Source organism: Danio rerio, chromosome 24 (genome assembly GCF_049306965.1).
Source record: "Danio rerio strain Tuebingen ecotype United States chromosome 24, GRCz12tu, whole genome shotgun sequence".
Classification (NCBI taxonomy): Eukaryota; Metazoa; Chordata; class Actinopteri; order Cypriniformes; family Danionidae; genus Danio; species Danio rerio.
In genome coordinates, this window is record NC_133199.1 from 31447501 (window position 1) to 31466601 (window position 19101).

Sequence of the window (19101 nt, forward strand, 5' to 3'; positions counted from 1 at the left end):
GCATCGAGCTTCTTTGGAATTCTTGTCAAACAATACTCACTGCATTTCGTTGTCATGTGTTCAGATGTCTCCTCCCTGTGTCTGCTTTTGAGTGCTTTCAGGTACGATCAGACTTGTGTTGAGATCTCTGTCGCTGACAGTTTTGTTTGCAAATACGAAAGCGTTTTTGCCATTGGTTGCAGTTACCTCTCCCCTCCCCCAAACACGCTCAAACATGCTGGGGAGGTGACAAACTAGGAAATAGTCGAAGTTGGAAACCGAAACCTATTAATATCTTGTTGCTGAGGGGGAATTTTTTGCCGTAGTTTAGTGTCTGCTCAGACTTATTGTCGAAATTTTGATTGAAATTATGTATTTAAAAGAGTCTTGTTGTAAAGCATAACTTTAATTCATTTGAAAGGAACATATATTTAGCCTATAAAAATTACAACTGGAGACTAAAAAAAAAACATATGTACTTAATGTTAATGTTAATTCTAAGCTGGTATAGAATAATGTATTTTTGTTAATAGCCTATATAGCTACTGCAATAAATAGACAAATAAATAAATAAATAAAGGGAACACTATCAACACAATTTAACTTCAAGTACTCTCTTTATGTTTTGAGCAGTATCTATCCATCTTTCAAGTTAAAGGGCACATAGTTTATCCCTTTTTATAATTTAATATTAAAGGTTCTTCTTATAGTGCCAGTTTAAGTTCAGTTACAAACACAGTTCAGATTTTTTTATTATAATGTGTTCAAAAGTGTCATGTTGTGGGCGTGTACAAAGATCGCTGTTTTAGGGACGTGTTGCTTCACAAGAAAATTAATTTAGGCTTCCCACGCTCTGTTTGCAACAGACAGGCAGACTGAGAGGAGTGAGAGCAGCATTCAGCTGTACATGTACGACTCGGACACAGACCAAGCATATTTGTATATTTTTACAGCCAACTGTGTGTTAGATTAATAACCATGCACACTGAATTAACAGTGTGAGCGACACGGCACACCAGACACTCAGTGGTGCGGCAGAAACATGAAGTGTGCCGAATCGTTGCACAGGTTTCCATCAGGGCACACAAAATGACGCCCCAAGTCAGCGGCTGTCCGCAATCCCCAGCCGCTGACTTGAAGCGCCGCCACGTGCACCCCGACAGAAACCCACGCCCAGAATTCCAAAATGCATAGCGCTGCATCAGCGTCGTTTAATTCTCTAATTAACCTACAAAACTCAAAGTACACAGGTGGCAAAACACTCAAACTAATCTAACAAAAATCTAAACTAAAACAAACCGGATAAATCAGTCAAAGCTTAGTTTAGTATCACACAATAACCATCACATTATGTTACTTAAAGCCAATGAAGTTCAACAAGCAAACTCGAATTACCGCAGTAACTGAGATGTACGCCGAGGCAGAGTGCACACCACACACTGGACTGTCAGGGCTTTAAATCCTTGCGTCTCGTCCTGGGATTGGTGGAACCGAGAACGTCATAATAATGATGCATAGAATGATAAACCAATAAGAAAGCTAAGGGTTGAGCAAACGGAGAGGAGGGTAAAAAAAAGACAGAGAAAACATAAATCATAACAACATGTTTGCAAACCTACCTTAAGATACAACCAATAATTCCAATTAGAGCAATTAATGTGGAGAATATTGATCTTGTGTTAAGCCCAATGAGCCTTACATCTAAAAATAGAGAAAGGATGTTCCTTTAGTGATATCGTTTTGTCTCGCGCTGAAAATGGTGGACGTGAAACGAAAAACTGAGGATTTGGTGAGGCGTGCCTGTCAATCAATATTAGTGGGCGGGGTGACCGCACTCCTAAGTCAAGTTGCGATCACTCTGAAAACCGTTCCAATAGGTCGACCGTTTTTATGTTGTTAAATTAAAAAAAAAGCACTGGGTGTGTTTATATCACCCCAATATAATGGTCTATTTACCTTATTCTCCGCGTACGATCGGGCGCAGCCATTTCAGTCTTTTTGGCTCGAGACTTCCGGTCTCATTCATTTCCATTCATTTTAAGATATTAAAAACAGCTTGTTCTGCTGCTTGATGCTGCAAACTGATATTTTCTTATTATATCATTCTACCTTGTCTGTATATTCATGCAAATACTTGTTTGTAGAGCAAGTAGTTTGATTGTTTTCTGCTGTTTATTATTCCTAGTCATTTCTCCCATAGGCGGCTGAATCGGAAGTTCTAAAACAATCGCGAAAACAAATAATAATAGATCAGAATAGACTGTACATTTAATTATCAACATTTTAGGATAGGCGAGGCAGTGGCGCAGTAGGTAGTGCTGTTGCCTCACAGCAAGAAGGTCGTTGGGTCGCTGGTTCGAACCTCGGCTCAGTTGGCGTTTCTGTGTGGAGTTTGCATGTTCTCCCTGCCTTTGCGTGGGTTTCCTCCGGGTGCTCCGGTTTCCCCCACAGTCCAAAGACATGTGGTACAGGTGAATAGACCTTTTTCACAGCGGAATTGAACACCGGAAGCGCCCTTCGAAGCAGTGTATCGATATTTCCGGGTTCGCTAGGAGTCGCAGAGACATGACAGCCTCGGGACAGCGGATGACTTTCTCACGGTCAACTTTGCCATAATTTGGACAGGAAGATGTTGTTCGGTGAATGTGTAAAACTACCTTAATAAAACAGCATTTAAAAGATGATACCAACTTGCAGAGTTTGTGCAGAAAACGTGTCTTACACAGCGTTTGCAACGTCAGGTTCCAGTAAAGTGCACAGCCAACAGCATAAAATCTGCTCATTCAAGCCATTCGTAAACTAGATTAACCTGGCTATTTAACATCCAGCAGGATGAGTTTTATGTCAGTAGTCCCGTCTGTAAACTGTGCTAACCCCCTCCTTCCTTTTTATTCAGAGTCAGATATAGTGAATGGCGAGGTAGCTGTACAGGCGAGTTGCTATCGGTTAATACATTACAGGTTGTTTAATGCTCGTGAGGTTTTCTCAAGTCTGGAAACACGTTAGCTCCTACTCGTGGATAATATTAATTTTTATTATTTATTTAAAGAACAGCAAATAACATTTTACAATATAAAAATGTACATACCTGGGGGTAATTATAAATAAAATACAAATATACAAAATGTAATATAAAATATGTAATAATGAAATGCATTGTAGAGTTCACACATTTTAAAGTGGGTCGAGTTTCTTGTTTAGAGAGTTGATACTGGTATTATACAAGCATATTTCAGTCATCAATACCTTAAAATCTGGTTTCATATTAGTAAACTTACATTTATGAATGTACAATTTTGTTAACAACATAGGTTTTGAACACAAAAGAATCGTTATTAATACATTTCAACTCACCCTATAAGCTGACTATGTACAATGCCAAAATAAGTGTAAAACTGTCTCCTCATATTCTTTACAAAAATACAATTTACATCAATCCCACTTTTAAATTTTTGCAAACAATGTTTTGCTGGATAAAACCTGTGGATGAGTTTATAGGACATTTCTTTAATTCTATTTCTAACATGACATTTCTGTGGTAACAGCCACACTTTTCTTCAATTCACCCTTTAATAAAGACATATAATAAAATTTAATATAAGGTACAGTAATGATTTCTTTTTGGAAAAGAGTATGAATAGCTCTATCATTACTCTTGGTATTTAGTAAAACAAAATTTGCCGACATAAGATTTAGTAATATCAAAAGATGATGCATCAGAAGGATGGTCTTATTAATACCTCTAAATAACATGAATGAATAACATGTCTCTGCAGGAATTGAACCAATAACAGTTGAAAACTTGCTGGGTTATTGAGATTTTGTAATAAAGGACTTCATTGTAAGAAAAGTATACTATCTTTATTATATAACTGACTAAACAAATAATTTTGCTGTCAAACCAATTAAAAAAAAAGAGATTTGCATTTGTATGAACTGTCTATTTTTCCAAAATAACAACAATGTAGGGATAAATCATGCTTATAGATTAATGACCATGATGAGCACTTGTTTGTGGAAGGCAGATAGCTTAACTGGAGTTTTGTCTATATTATAATTACTCATCAAAATAGACCATAGACCACCAGTCTTTAATGAAACATAATAATCTCCGCTTTGAAGTGCATACAGCATAAGAATGTACTTCCGCATATAACTTGAAACAGGAATTTCCCTGTCCTTCGTCTTTCGGGAGATTGTGGTCATTAAAGTAAGAGTGTCGTTTTTGAGTTGGAGCAGCTGGGAACGCAGCAATCACAGCGATGAGATGACCCTGCCATTCTTTCTTGCTCCGTCGCATTGAAACCGGATGTTGTGGTACACTGCTTCGCTTACCGGAACCAGGAAGTGTGAAAAAGGCCTATTGGGTAGGCTAAATTGTCCGTAGTGTGTGTGTGGTGCTCCGGTTTCCCCCACTAGTCCAAAGACAGGTGCTGCGTCCGAAACCGCCTACTACTCAGTAGGTACTGAATTTGAATTTAAATTTAGATCTGACCTCAGTGTATGAATGTGTCTGGATCATGTTTGCCATTGATGGATTGCGGCTGGACGGGCATACGCTGCGTACAACATATGCTAGATAAATTGGTAGTTCATTCTGCAGTGGCGACCCCGGATTAATAAAGGGACTAAGCCGAAAAGAATGAATAATAAATTATTTTGGCTTCATAGCTGACAGCATTAATCTAATCTATTTAATCTTTTCAATTTAATCTTAACGACTCAGGTAAAGCTAAATACTTGGAAAGAGTGAAATGACATCTCATTTGGGTGCAAAATATTTGTACACCATTAGTAATGATTAATTTGCTCATTTACCTTATTTAAATAATCTACACTTTTTATTTTTGTGATATATATACATTACAGAAATTGTCTATTTTATTCATTTTCCCATCATTTATTTCTCATTTACTGTATATTTTATAAATTAGATGTCAATGTATTACATAGCCTATTTTAGACATATCTAAAATAATGTAAAGAGTTTAATTCTTTATTATTAGTGAATACCTGCTTGCCATCTGTATTTTTATGTAATGGGTTTGATGCTTTTAAGTTTCCTAGAATTACTGAAAATAATGTGCTGTTTAGGTATGTAGGACAGTGCCCTCTAATGGCCATACTACTGTACCAAAAAAAGACTTAATTTGCTACTTGTTTTTTTTTTTTTTTATCCTGCATGACATGCAAATCATTGGTCCACATCACATTTAACAGTAAACATATTCAAAATGTTCTGTACTCTGTAACAGCCAGAAGTTTTATTATTGCAAAAATAAATAAATAAATAAAAATTTCTGCAATATGTTATTTCAAGAACACTCATGAAAAAAAAATCATTTTTAAACAAATATTATTTTCTTTCTTAATGGCATGACACATTGCATTTAAAAGTTGTGGTTGCAAAACAAGTGATAGATTGGTTTGTTCCATATTTGTATAACAGCTAAATAAATTACACTATGAAACTGGTAGTAATTTTCACTTATAACAAATTCAACAAACAATCAATATTCCAAGAGAGAGAGAGAGAGAGAGAGAGAGAGAGAAAGCGAGAGAGAGAGAGTCCAAAATACAAAATGTATAAGGAATCCAAGACATGGACATTTTAGCTGGTTTCTAGAGCTCTCCATGAAACCTGCTCTGCTCTGCCTCTCAAGTCTGGTGCCATTTGTGGTAAGCTACCAAGCAAACCAGTCACACCAGCAAAGCTGTCCATAGCATTTGTTTTACATGCAAATGCAGACATTTACAATCACATATATCTGCTGATACAAAATTTCTAAACAGCAACAAAAATATATAATACTGTATGTAATAAATGTATATTAAATATGTAAATATATAAATGTATAATAATAATTAATAACAGAGAATGATTGTCCCTTGGTTATTTGCTGCTGTATCAGAAATATTAAGAATATGTTATTATCCAGCATTTTTATTATTGTACAAAATAAGAGCAGAGATTAAAGCATGTCTTTTCACTTAATACGTGCATATACTGTGTCCTGTGTGGGATGATGACGATGTCCTCTGTTTTTTGGAATTTTGTTTATGTTTACAGACGCATATGTTATTTCATCAGCTTCATTCCCCTGAAACAACACAGGTGTGTACTGTGTTACACAAAAACCTTTGTAAGACTTGTATAACTATACAAATATAAAATGTTCTCAGTATTTCTATTTGCTATTCAAGTAAGTTTAATTCTTTATTATAAGAGAATACCTGCTTGTCCTCTGTGTTTTTATGTAATGGCTTTGATGCTTTTAAGTTTCCTAGGATTACAGAAAATAAAAAAGATGTGCTGTTAGTACACTACAACAATTGTAATTACTTTAGGTATCAAGAACTCTGTTATGCACTCACCTTTTTTTGGTCTTTTTATTCTCCAGCACATGCACACATTTGACATCAGTGACAATAGTAGAAGCACAGATATCACAGGCAGCCATATCATGATACAGAAATGTCTGACTTCTGTTTTTTCCCCCTCATTATTCTCTGCATTTCAAAAGATATAAGAGAAAAATGGAAAGAAATACATAATGTGAATCATAAATAGAACATCTTCAGTTGCAATATGTATGCATACATTTTTTTTATATTTCCCAAATTATGTTGAACAGAGCAAATAAATTTTCACAGTATGTCTGATAATATTTTTTTCTTCTGGAGAAAGTCTTATTTGTTTTATTTTGGCTAGAATAAAAGCAGTTTTACATTTTTTAAAAAACATTTTAAGGTCAAAATTATTAGCCCCTTTAAGCAATTTTTTCGATAGTCTACAGAACAAACCATCGTTATACAATAACTTGCCTAATTGACCGAATTAAGCTAGTTAAGCCTTTAAATGTCACTTTAGGGTATATAGAAGTGTCTTGAAAAATATGCCAAAGATAAAATAAATTAGTTATTAAAAATGAGTTATTAAAATTATTATGCTTGAAAAAGTGTTGAAAAAAATCTGCTCTCCGTAAAACAGAAATTAGGGAAAAAAATAAACAGGGGGACTAATAATTCTGACTTCAACTGTATGTACAGTATAATTGTATATACAAACGCAATCAAATTCTCTATAAGTTTGTATCTAAGTATATTAAATATTTATATATGGCAGCACAGTGGCGCAGTGGGTAGCACAATCACCTTACAGTAAGAAGGTCGCTGGTTCAAGCCCCCACTGGGTCAGTTGGCATTTCTGTGGGTTTGCATGTTCTCCCCGTGCTCGTGTGGGTTTCCTCTGGGTGCTCCAGTTTTCCCCACAGTCCAAATATATGCGGTACATGTTAATTGGGTAAGCTAAAATTGTTTGTAGTGTGTGCGTGAATGAGTGTGTATGGATGTTTCCCAGTGATGAGTTGCAGCTGGTGGGGCATCTGCTGTGTAAAACCTATGCTGGATAAGTTGGCAGTTTATTCCGCTGTGGCAACCCCAGATTAATAAAGCGACTAAGCCAAAAAGAAAATGAATGAATGAATTAAATATTTATATTAAATCCCTTCAGAAATCACAGTCATATCAGTCTCAGTCAAGTCAAGTCACTTATTTATATAGCACTTTATTCAATACAGATTGTTAAATAATAATAATTGATAATGCCATTTTCAAATACAGGACATATTGGATTCAATAGGAGACAATATATTCAATAATCCGTAATATTCACTCCTTTTGGTGTTGGTTTAGCAATTTAGTCACAGTTGTTAGTGTGAAAATTGAAAATCAGTAATTACTATTTAATTATTATTTATGTTGTTTGTATTTTCATATATATATTAAAAAGAAAGCTTTTACTATTATTACTGCTATTATGTGTTCATTGTATACTTGTTACATGATGGAGTGTTTAAGACATCATATCTTAGTTGCTGTGCATCAAGTAACAGTTTTTGCTTAGTTACATAATGTTTAATATATATAACAATTAAATAATTGTACAATGAGATTTGTTCCTGTCTGGGAGCACAAAATGCAGGAATCAAAAAGGAATGTAAGGATATAGAGGATTTTATCCATAGTCCATAGATGATTTTAGTCCATATCATTCTTTTTACCATATCTATCATTTCTTTTCGGCTTAGTTCCTTTATTTATCAGTTGTCGCCACAGTGGACTGAACCGCCAACTTATTTAGCACATTTTACACAGCGGATGCCCTTCCAGCTGCAACCCATCATTGGGAAACAACCATACTTACTCATTTACACACATACACTACAGCCAATTTAGCTTATTCACTTCACCGGAACCACTTGTCTTTGGACTGTGGTGGAAACCGGAAAACCCGAAGAAAACCCAGGGAGAACATGCAAACTCCACACAGAAATGCCAACTGACCCAGCCGAGGCTCGAACCAGCTGCCTTCTTGCTGTGAGTTAACAGTGCTATCCACTGTGCCACTGCGCTGCCTCCGTGCCAAAATATGCTGTGGAATTATCAGAAATGCTTACCTTTGGAGTCTAGTTTTGTGCAGGTACACTCAATTTTATAGTCCAAGCAGCAGAAGAGCAGGAGATCATCTTCAGTGATGTTGAGCAGAAGCAGAGAGTGAGTGTTTGTGGATGAACTGACAGATCTGATACGTCCTGAGTAATTTGGGTGTATATTAGAGGGTCCTAATTTAAACTCTGGTCCATAATTATTGTCAACCCTCATAATTCTGACAAATGTTTGGTTTCCATCAGTAATGATCCAGTTAATCTCTCTATCATCTTTAATACTGCAGGGGAGTGTTATGTTTCCTCCAGGGTGAACTCTCACTGATGAGCCTTCATTTAGAAATATTAAAACAACACTGAAACCTAAGGATTAAACAACAGCAATTATTACAAAATAAACTGACTTTCTTTACCTGTTTATTTGTTGTCTAATTGCTGCAACAGATAAAAAAAGCATTATTCTTACAGTTATTAAAATTTTAAATGGTAACAAAAAATACAGTATGTATTACCTGTTGCAGTTTTTAAAAAGTATTTTATTCTTATAGTCTTCTGTTATCTAAATGAGCAGTATTAAAAAAATTTAAAAAAATTAAAAATAATTTTGAAGTGTTTTCAATCCCATGTATGTGTAAAATGATACAGAAGAGCTGAAATCCACTAATACTGATATTTGACCAATTTATGCATTTTTCTATACTTGGGTAATATTGGGTTTACCAGTAAAGTGGGGAAAACTCCAAAGCTTATTCAAAGAAGAGTTCCAATCTCAGCCTCTTTTTCTACCAGCACATTTGCAAATGCAACCATAACAGCTCATTTTTTTTTATTTGTTGATAATTTTACAGAACAGCAGATGTTGATGATATATGCTCTTGATTGTTCATATATGCAAGCAAAAGAAGACATATTGCCTTTAATATACTCACTCATCAACCCTGTCAACATCATTTTCTCTGAACTTCTCTCTTGGTAGTTGTTAGCAGAATGAAAGCCGCTTGTGACTTTTTCCTGTTGTATTTTTTTTTACGTCATAGATAATCTTGGCTCACCAATAGGAAATGACCGTGCAGAAACAGACGCATGTGCAGAGATGTGATTTAATGTTCAGGTAATCGCTTTTATTAGAGTCCTACTGACCAGTGCAGTTGTTTGTGTAAATTGTTGACAAAGGAGTTCATCATATGAAGAATAATTTTGTCATTTTTATGCAGTTTTAGTGCATGATGTATTTTGTCTTTTGGTGAATAGTAAGTTATCAATCAATCAATCAATCAATCAATCAATCAATTCGTCAGTCAGTCATCAATGAACAGAAGAAGGAAAAGTCTGAAACAATATGAAGTAAATGATTGAAGTTGATATTTTTTTATGTGGTTTGACTTATTTGTTGAGTACTTTGGGAAAACAACACATTCATGAACTACAAAATCAACTCATACAACATGATCAGATAATATAATTTAAACAAAGCATTAGTTGCATGATTCTTATTGTGAAAAAAATAAAGTCATAGATGACTTCTAATGTGTTTAGTACACTTTTTTTTTTTTTTTTTTTTTGCAAAAACAACCTGAGTTTATAAACCTCAGTTTCTATTCAAATTCACAATGTTTTTAAAATGTTAACATTACCTTGCAGGGTAAATAATACCCTATTGTGAACTGTTAATGAGCATGACTGAAGTGCAGTTTGAGTTTAAAGCAAAAATGGATCTCTTCTTAAGTGGTTGTGGTGGTAAATCTCTAAGGACAAACATAAAAGATTGTCAGAAAACCGTAAGCTAAATTTAGATACATTAAATATTTCAGTTAAAAAGTTGATTTAAATGAATTAGTCACAGTGCAAGGCTATGGCAGCTTCAAAGATTTTATAGAAGGATTTTTTTTCCCATTTTTTTTTTACAGAATAATGAATTATTACTGAATTATAAGAGACTCAAAATACTAAATATTAAAATAGCATCTTAGACACACTGCATTCTTTTCTTTATTTTTCTTTATTTATTTTTGTGTTGATTTAATTGATCCTAAAGTGCATACATAGCACAGGTGGAAATGTGGTCTAGCTCTTGTGAAATGTGAGTTCCTGTATCAGGAAATACATTTGTCTTTAACCCCTATGACTAGACTTCCGGAGAAAGTGTTTAAATTAAGTTTTAAGTGTTAAAAGGGTAAACATCCTGCAGGTGCAAATTTAGTTGTAAATTAAATTGTATTTTTTTTTTTGTGAATTTAAAAGATTCAAATATGTAAAACAAATATATATTATGTAATTTCTTTTGATTAAATATTTAAATATATCTTATTGATTATTCAATAAACAATGTTATTGGCTGTTACACTGTATGTTTCTTCTTTTGTTCTTGTGTACACCCTGTATGAAAATTTGTATAATTTCCAAAAGGTTAAACATACTGTAGGTCCACTGAAGACAAAAAATTTGAGTGGCTCAGTGGTTAGCTCTGTCGCCTCAGCAAGAAGGTCACTGGTTCGAATTCAGGGTCAGTTAGCATTTCTGTGTGGAGTTTGCATGTTCTCCCCTTGTTGGTGTGGGTTTCCTCCGGGTGTTCTGGTTTCCTCCACAGTCCAAAGACATGGGGTACAGGTAAATTGAATAAACTAAGTGAAGTTTATTCATAAACTAATTTCGAGAGGATCATATGATTATGATTGAACATGGCTGGTTTTGCATTAGCTAGGCATGATCCACCAATCAGGCCATTCCTAACCCACTACAAAGAGCCAGGGTTTTTCACTACAGTCATCTTCGATTTGAAGAATCCCCCCTTCCACCCCTACCTCTTCCCCTTTCCCTCCATTGGGTGGCACGGTGGCCCAGTGGTTAGCACTGTTGCCTCACAGCAAGAACGTCACAGGTTCTAGTCTTTTAACAGGCCTGTGGTCGTTTCTGTTTGTAGTTTGCATGTTCTTCTCATGCTCGTGTATGTTTTCCTCGGGTCCTCCGGTTTCCTCCCACATTCCAAAAACATCCACAACAAGTGAATTGATCCATCTAAATTTTGCACTACAGTCAATCTCTCACCCTGCAGCATAGCTTTTCATATCATTCAATTTTTAGTCATCAGTTCTTATCATCAGGTAGATTTCGACAAGCTCAGGGCTCTCTCCCGGGACAGCATGCCAAACTTGCTTATAATCAATCATCAGCTAAGTGTGAACACTTGAAGTTGACCGTAGTGTATGTACATGAATGCAAGAGTACCCAGTACTGGGTTGCAGATGATGGGCATCCACTGTGTAAAACATATGCTGGATAATTTGGCGGTTCATTTCGCTGAGAAGACCCCTGATAAATAAAGGAACCAAGCCAAAGGAAAATGAATGAATGATCAATTTTTTTTTTCACTGAAATAAAGTCCAATTCAAATTGTCATAAAAGTTAGAGATTTTTAATGACTGTTTCCTGATGTTGTTAAAAAAAAAAAAAAAAAATCTTTTATTTTTCATACACTAAAGGGCTGAACAGATATTCTTTAAAGCAAACTAGTTTATTATTAGTATTATTGTTACTTTATTGGATAAATCAATGATCCAAAATTAAAAATCCACATTAACATTTTGATTTGATTTTAACAAAATCACTGCTAAAATCAGCATGAAATGGAAGTTAAATTGTCCTTTTTTTCTGCTGTTGTGACGCACATCCACTTGAAATGATTTTTGAAATAAAAAACAAACAAACAAACATGTAGGGCAGTGTTTGATTTTGCCCTTTGGAAAAATTTGCCCTTTCGCAAATTCAGATATGAGCTACACCAATGACAAAGGTTTGTATTAGAATCATGACTAATAAACCACTGTGCTTTTTATGTTTTTACATTTAAACCACAACACTTAGGATTTTACAAAGCTTATTCAGATGAATGGGTTTTTAACTACATCTGGAAGTGGTTTAATTGTGTTGTACGATGGTGATCAAACTTAAAGAGCATCGGGTGTAAACAAGACTACTTTAAGAGAAACCAAAGTTTCTCAGGGTTGGAAATAACAAGAACTAGTTGAAATTACAATTTCTTCTTAATTTAGTTAAGAAAATGTGTGTGTGTTATTCATAACTCATTTAACAGCCTAAATTTGTTTGCATGTTTTATGGAGAATTTCTATACTTAAATTACTTTTCTGTATTTATATTATATCTCTTAACCCTGACTGAAAATTTAGCTAAATCTAACAAAAGCACCCATTTTGAAACATACGGTATATTATATGCTGTAAAAGCATTGATTGCTGTGGTATATATATAGACACCAACATATCTCGAAAAAGAAGAAAAGAAAGAAAAATTACTGAATGATGCATGGTTAGACTTCTTTCAGATTGTTTGTTAATTATACTAGTCAATGATAGTCTAACAAGTATAGGGCACATATCAATGTTGTTTAAGGGCCCTAAAAGCCAAGACTGTCAATCTGAGTTCTTTGAAAAGAAGTGCAATATAGACAAGACATTTGTGATGGAAGACACACTTGAAGACCCGCATTAGCAGTGATGATAATACCATCATTGTGTGTCTTTCACTACAAACCACAGAGAGACAGATTGAGAAAATGAAAACCTGGATCATTACTGATGGAAACCAAACATTTATCAGAATTATGAAACTTGAATATACTGATGGGGAACAATCTAGACCAGAACCCACTAATATTCACCCAAGTTACTTTGGACGTATCAGATCTGTCAGTTCATCCACAAACACTCATTCTCTGCTTCTGCTCAACATCACTGAAGATGATCTTCTGCTCTTCTGCTGCACTGAATGGAGATTAGAACAAACTCACTGTACAAAACTAGACTCTGCAGGTATGGGTTTTTCATATTACTATATTAAACACATTTCAAGTTTTACCCCCTTAGTTTTTGACTTAAGAAGAGACAAAAAATGTCCATAAACATTTTGGCTTTTTTCACACTCACAAAACCTGACACTGGGGCAGTGCCTTTTGAAAAGAATGTCTTTAGTACCATAAAGGTGCACATAATTAAAGGTACAGTATAACTTTGTAGGTATCAATATATACCTTCAAGGTACAAATGTGATCCTGTTAGATACAAAACTGTACCTTTTGGAAAAGACCACCCCTGTGACATTTTTTTTTATACCTTAATTCCTTAAGAGTCGATTAATGAAGTAGACGTAAGTGCTAAAGATGTAGATTTTGTCAGTCCTGATGCAGTGCTCATCAGTGTGTGGCTGCCTGTTGTCGGTGTGCTTCTGCTGCTGTTACTGCTGTCCTCTGTCTGTGTGTGTTGGAGAGCAGCAAAAATGCAGAAATGTGAATTTTACTTAATCATGATTTTATTCCCATGAGAATTTCTTGTATATTTTTGTTTTTTTTATAACTGTGTTCTTATTTAAAGGTTGTGGAATAACTTGTGGTCCTTGTCATGAGGAATGGACACTTGACAGTGTTAGGGTCAGAATCTCTCATATTAGTCTGTTTATTAGTAATTTGGGTAACACTTTACAATAACAGTAAATGAATAATAATGTACTAATATGTAAACTAAAAATTACTTTATTATAAATTAATGATGAGTTAAGGAACTACCTTAATTACTTTTTAGTATACAATGTTAATTAATGTATTAATTAACATTTAAGCTTAAGCTAAATGTAACCAACATGGACAGATAACCTGTAAATGTATAATTGTGTTTTGACTCTACTTGGAGGGGCACATCACCATAAACTCATTCTTAACTAATTATAAACTCCTGTGTCGAACCTGTTCATGTTGATGTTGACAGAATACTTTTCTATTGTTATTCACTGTAACCATGCTAGACGGACGTGCATAAGGAGTTCATGAGTAGTTAAGAATGGGTTAATGATGATGTCCCCCTTTAAGTAAAGTCATGATATAATTATACATTAACATGTCCATGAATCCATGCTGGTTAAATAAAGCATGAACTATGAACATACAAGAACTCGTGACTCATGTTGTAGTTAAAGTTAGTTCATGATTAGCTCATGCATTAACTCATCATTAGTTAATAATAGGGTAATGTTTAGTTCACTTATTAATACATCACTTTTTATGTACTGTTATTGCAGAGTGTTACTGTAATTTGCTTTAACTTCACTTTTGTTCTTTTTTCATCCTGTCTAGGGCGTAAAGAGCCTTAATGATTGGACACTGGCTGAAGTTCTGTATGTACCTATATAGAGAAATAATTCCTCATAAATTGTTTAATGTCTTTTATTGCACTTAACTTCCCCCTTTGTCTTTAATACAGTTGAAAAACTTTAGTGTCCCTGTAGATACAATAATTATATATTTTTAAACATGTTTATGACCCCCTCTTTAGATGCATTGAACTGTGTAATGATCACTTGACTGTTTTTTTGTTTGTGTCCGCTTTATGTATTGCATTTTTGACAAATTAAAACAACTTGTCATAATGAATAATGTCAACATAGTTTTAGATCACTGTATTAAACACTGCTTTGTTGTAATTTAGCATCAAAAAGCTCCTTGCAGTTTGACAAACATTTAGCCTGTTTTTTTATTTGTGCTTGTTGGCAAAATGTATCGTAAGTCATGTGCCAGTTGTTAAAAATAGTAAGGCTGTCACTCACATTGAATAGAAAATCTCTAAATACTACAGTGCTTTCAAATAAAGTCCCTATAAAACAGAACAAAAATGAAGAATAAGAATCGTGACTTCTGCAGGCATTTGCTTGACAGTGATGTCTAAAATTAGGAGTCTTAATTGTTTTCATCTTAAAACTAATTTTGGTTAATGATTGTTAACCACATCTTGTTGTTCTTTGGAAATTCATGCTGGTCATTTATAACCACACTGCGCTTCACAAGACTGAGCTACTAATGGAGCAAATATGTTGTGGTGTATGTGCTAAAGACCACAGTCTATAAGCCTGATCGAACCAGTGGATGGAAAATGGTCAAAACCACTGAGAATGCAAATTGAGGTTTATTTTTCTTCTGTAAACATGAATGCATCAATGTTTGCAGGCTGGTTAGCATTATTGTGGATTACAATTACTGATGCACGTGGATACAATCTGACATAGAAGAATTCTAATTAAATAACAATATAATTCCTGGAAAGAAACACATCTGCCGCTACACACATTGTAGTAGAATAAGAATGCTAACAGATGCTAACAGATACTGTAGCTCAGTCACAGCATCTATAGGTCTGTTTGGTTCAGCCCTTTTCTGACATCTAGTGGCAGGGCTGCTATTTACGTTTAATTATTATAATTCTGAATCGGCTGTTAAACATGAACAATGCAACATAGACAAAACGTTTCATGAGAGTAAATATTTTAGACATAAAATACTTATTGCCCATAGTCACCACTTAAACATAGACAAAACTTGGAGAAAAAGAGACTGTGACTTAGTTTGGTGATATGTACAGTTTATATGTTGTTCATCCATTGCAGACAGTATCTTATAACACAAAGACCAATAACCACCGCGAACAAACTTGTCATGAAAATTCTTCCTGTCCACATTTTCACAAAACTTTTCAAATCATTTATCAGAGTAAATATATTGCAAGGGTTTTATGTTTTTGCTCTAAAGGTGCAATATGTAAGTTTGAAACCCAGTGGTTGAACTAGGTATTGCATTCCAGGATCAATACAAACCCAAGTTCAGGTTGAGGCAAAGAGGTTTAATATGTATTAGATTAGACACCTTACCATTTTGTGAGTAAGTTCACTATTCTGTGCTCCTGAATGGCTGTATTTAATTTCTGTTGTGTTTGGTCTGGTGCAAACAAGCTTATCCCTGGAAATCTCATCACATAACATGCTGTTAGGACACACAGTTACAATGTAACCTGCTAATGTTAACACCAGTAATGTTTATATTATTTGCTAATTAATAACCTCATGTAAAACTTTAAATCTGCATCTTGTTTCGAAGTTTGCTACTGTCCACTGAAGGTCCCATTTTAGTCCCCAACACATGCTTTGAGAGTTTTTCTGATTGAATGAATGAATGAAATACGCTGTTTTACAGTTTTGTTCAAGGCGACCCAGGCTGCTGAAATATAACTGGCTAAAGTGGCATATTGGGCGTGTTAAAAGAACCAAAACAAAGACAGACGTTCTGGCACATAACACATTTTCTGAGAAGAATATCTTCAGCATAAACAAGAATGTTTTTTTTAGCAGGTTTTTTAATATTAGCAAACATATTATGGTATTTTTATGCTTTAGAAGAGTTAAAAGCTTACAATACAGCACCTTCAAAGAGATCACAGCAAGTGTTTCCAGTGTTGTTTTGAGTTGTTTTTAAGGTGTTAAATTTTTTGAGTTAAAAAGTGTTACTTGAGTTGATTTACATGGCATAAACACCTGCAGTGTAACTCTGTGGTCAGAGTATGTGTTATTACAGCGAGTTGATATAATTGACACTAGATAATTGCTAGTTTCATTTCCGGTCGCTTCACTTTACTTCCTTTTTGATTAATGGCGGACAGCACATGGAGAGCAGTTTTCAAACAGGTATACAATTTATTTAATCACAAATATTCAATACAATTCTACACTTGCTTCATGTTTAACTAGCTATTGTACATTTTCTAACTGGGTTTTCAAGTTCTAATTTTAACCACTTGTCAATTTTTACACGACAGACAATCACGGGAGCCACGAGACAAGTTGGTTAGCTGGAAAATAAAGGTAAAGACAAACATTTAACAGTTTGAACCAGTTTTTGCATTTGATTCGGAGTTTTGCGTTGTTAGAAATTTGCGGTTATACTTAATTTAACCTGATAACTGTCATCGTGTTTCCCTTTGTTGTGGCTAGCCTGTGCGCTAGAAATGAACGCAAAATGGCCAGATAAATGAGCATTTAACGTTAGCACCGCTAATCTTACATTCTCCAAACCTATGTAGTTTTGAATTTAACTATATTTAAAAATAGCTGTAAAGCGGCTTCTGTGAAGGCTTAGTTAAACTTCATAGCTTCGGTGTAACAAGTTAATGAACTAAATTATTCATGTCCAGTGATTTGTGGCGTGAGCCGCATGGAGTCGCGGACAGCATGCACTCGCATTCTTTTGTGCTTTTACATGAAACAGCGAATAGACGTTTCAAGTGAACAGATCTGATTTTCATATTCCATTTAAAACAGATGTAAAAAAAGACTCGCTGTAAAAACAGATGTTATTGTTAGCAAGAGGGGTTAGCCGTATCACAAATGAATCTTTTTAACCGGCTCATATTAGTGAACTGATCGAATCAGTTCAATTAATCGAACTGAATCATTTAAAACGGCTCGCTTATTCAGTAACAAAACTTATCCACAAATGGCTCTCTTTATAACCTGTCTGAGACTGTCTGATTTAAAGTAAAATTGTATTTCGATTTGTACGCAAAAATACAGTCGCTGTAAAAGAGTTAGTCTCGTTTGTTTGCAAGATGGGATAGCCGATGCATAAATGAGTCTTTTCAACCGGTCGATTCAGTTCACTTAACCGAACTGAATCATTTGAACGGCTCGCTTTTTCAAGTAAACACAAATCCACAAATTGCTTAAGTTACTTTATAACCTGTCTGACATGCAGTCTGGTTGGAGGTAAAAGCGTATTTCGGTTTATTCAGTCACTGTAATAATACACTGACAGAACTGTTGTGTAAAGGACTGATAATGATGAGCACGAGTCGAATAGTGATATCTTCGCCATAAGAGGAAGCTAATGTAGCGCCCTCACCGCCTGATGAGGGACAATAATGTTAATAAAAACACAGGAAACACGGAGCTGCTGCTGCTTCACGTCAGAGTCTGTGTATTGTTTTTTTAAAATGAATGCACTTAAGGGGGACAAGGTGGCAGGCTGAACGCATGCGTTTTCACTGAGCAGCCTAGCGAAACTTCTAGTTTATCTTTAGAATTCAAAAAATTCTCATCTTCACCTACCTAAAACAACAATTAAACACCATAGGGGTGTTTTACGTCGTCAAAATGCCGAAATCTTCACAGCAAACTACCCACCCAAAGATATACATCACTTCAGTGAAGGACGTGGCCTCAGATCCAGAAATGGAGGTACAAACGGCTAAAACAGACAAAAGGCGTGATGCATCCCATTTCACCCCGACCAAAGACAACAATAAAAAAAAAGCTAAAACCTCATGATGACGACATCACTAATGCAACTCACTTGCAAGCCATAACATCATTGACAGCTCGTTTTGACGTACAAAATGAACAGTTAGAAGACATGGCGAATCAGATGCGAAAGAACAGCATCATGGTGGCAGAGATTTCTAAGGCGGTTGAATTCAGTGCTGCTGAAATTAAAGATTGCAAAGAAAAATGTGCAGAAACGAGCAAATCACTCCTAAATCTAACATCACACAAAGACTTGGCGAGCAGAACGTCAGAGATAGAGCGATATAAAAGGAGATGGAATCTCCGGATCAACGGGATGAAAGAGAAGCCCGAGGAGGATGCTCGTAAAGAAACGATTGCCATGATCGCTGAAATTGCTCCGCATTTGATTAATAAATTAGAAGACATTATTGACACAGTGCACCGAGTTGGCAAGAAGGAGCTAGGTAAACCCAGGCAAGTGATTGTGCAGTTCACAATGCGTAAATACAGGGACGAAATTTGGAGGTCTACAAAAAATTCATCTGTGAGCCACGAGCTCGTCCTG

At 35.1% G+C, this 19101-nt stretch overlaps 1 protein-coding gene and 1 long non-coding RNA gene across 6 annotated transcripts in view; one reads left to right on the forward strand and one right to left on the reverse strand.

The window, feature by feature from the left end:
• The window catches only part of LOC141380720 (uncharacterized), a 22800-nt gene extending 4248 nt beyond the window's left edge, over positions 1-18552 (forward strand). Inside the window, exons 2-5 of one of the 4 annotated variants that reach the window (XR_012399441.1) lie at positions 9464-9537; positions 13181-13252; positions 13811-13866; positions 14566-18544. This is a non-coding gene — a long non-coding RNA (uncharacterized lncRNA). Of the gene's footprint in view, positions 1-6049; positions 6095-9463; positions 9538-13180; positions 13253-13564; positions 13726-13810; positions 13867-14565 lie in introns of those variants that run through there. The other 3 variants (XR_012399439.1, XR_012399440.1, XR_012399438.1) reach the window with 3 other exon arrangements.
• LOC141380719 (uncharacterized) overlaps positions 5321-19101 on the reverse strand; it is a 34160-nt gene continuing 20379 nt past the window's right edge. Inside the window, exons 1-5 of one of the 2 annotated variants that reach the window (XM_073940868.1) lie at positions 9356-9413; positions 8439-8789; positions 6355-6489; positions 6214-6263; positions 5321-6080 (exon numbers count right to left, since the gene is read on the reverse strand). In XM_073940868.1, the coding sequence (XP_073796969.1) occupies positions 5967-6080; positions 6214-6263; positions 6355-6489; positions 8439-8789; positions 9356-9377 (672 nt within the window). In that variant the 5' untranslated portion in view covers positions 9378-9413 and the 3' untranslated portion in view covers positions 5321-5966. Of the gene's footprint in view, positions 6081-6213; positions 6264-6354; positions 6490-8438; positions 8790-9355; positions 9414-13552; positions 13691-19101 lie in introns of those variants that run through there. The other variant, XR_012399437.1, reaches the window with a different exon arrangement.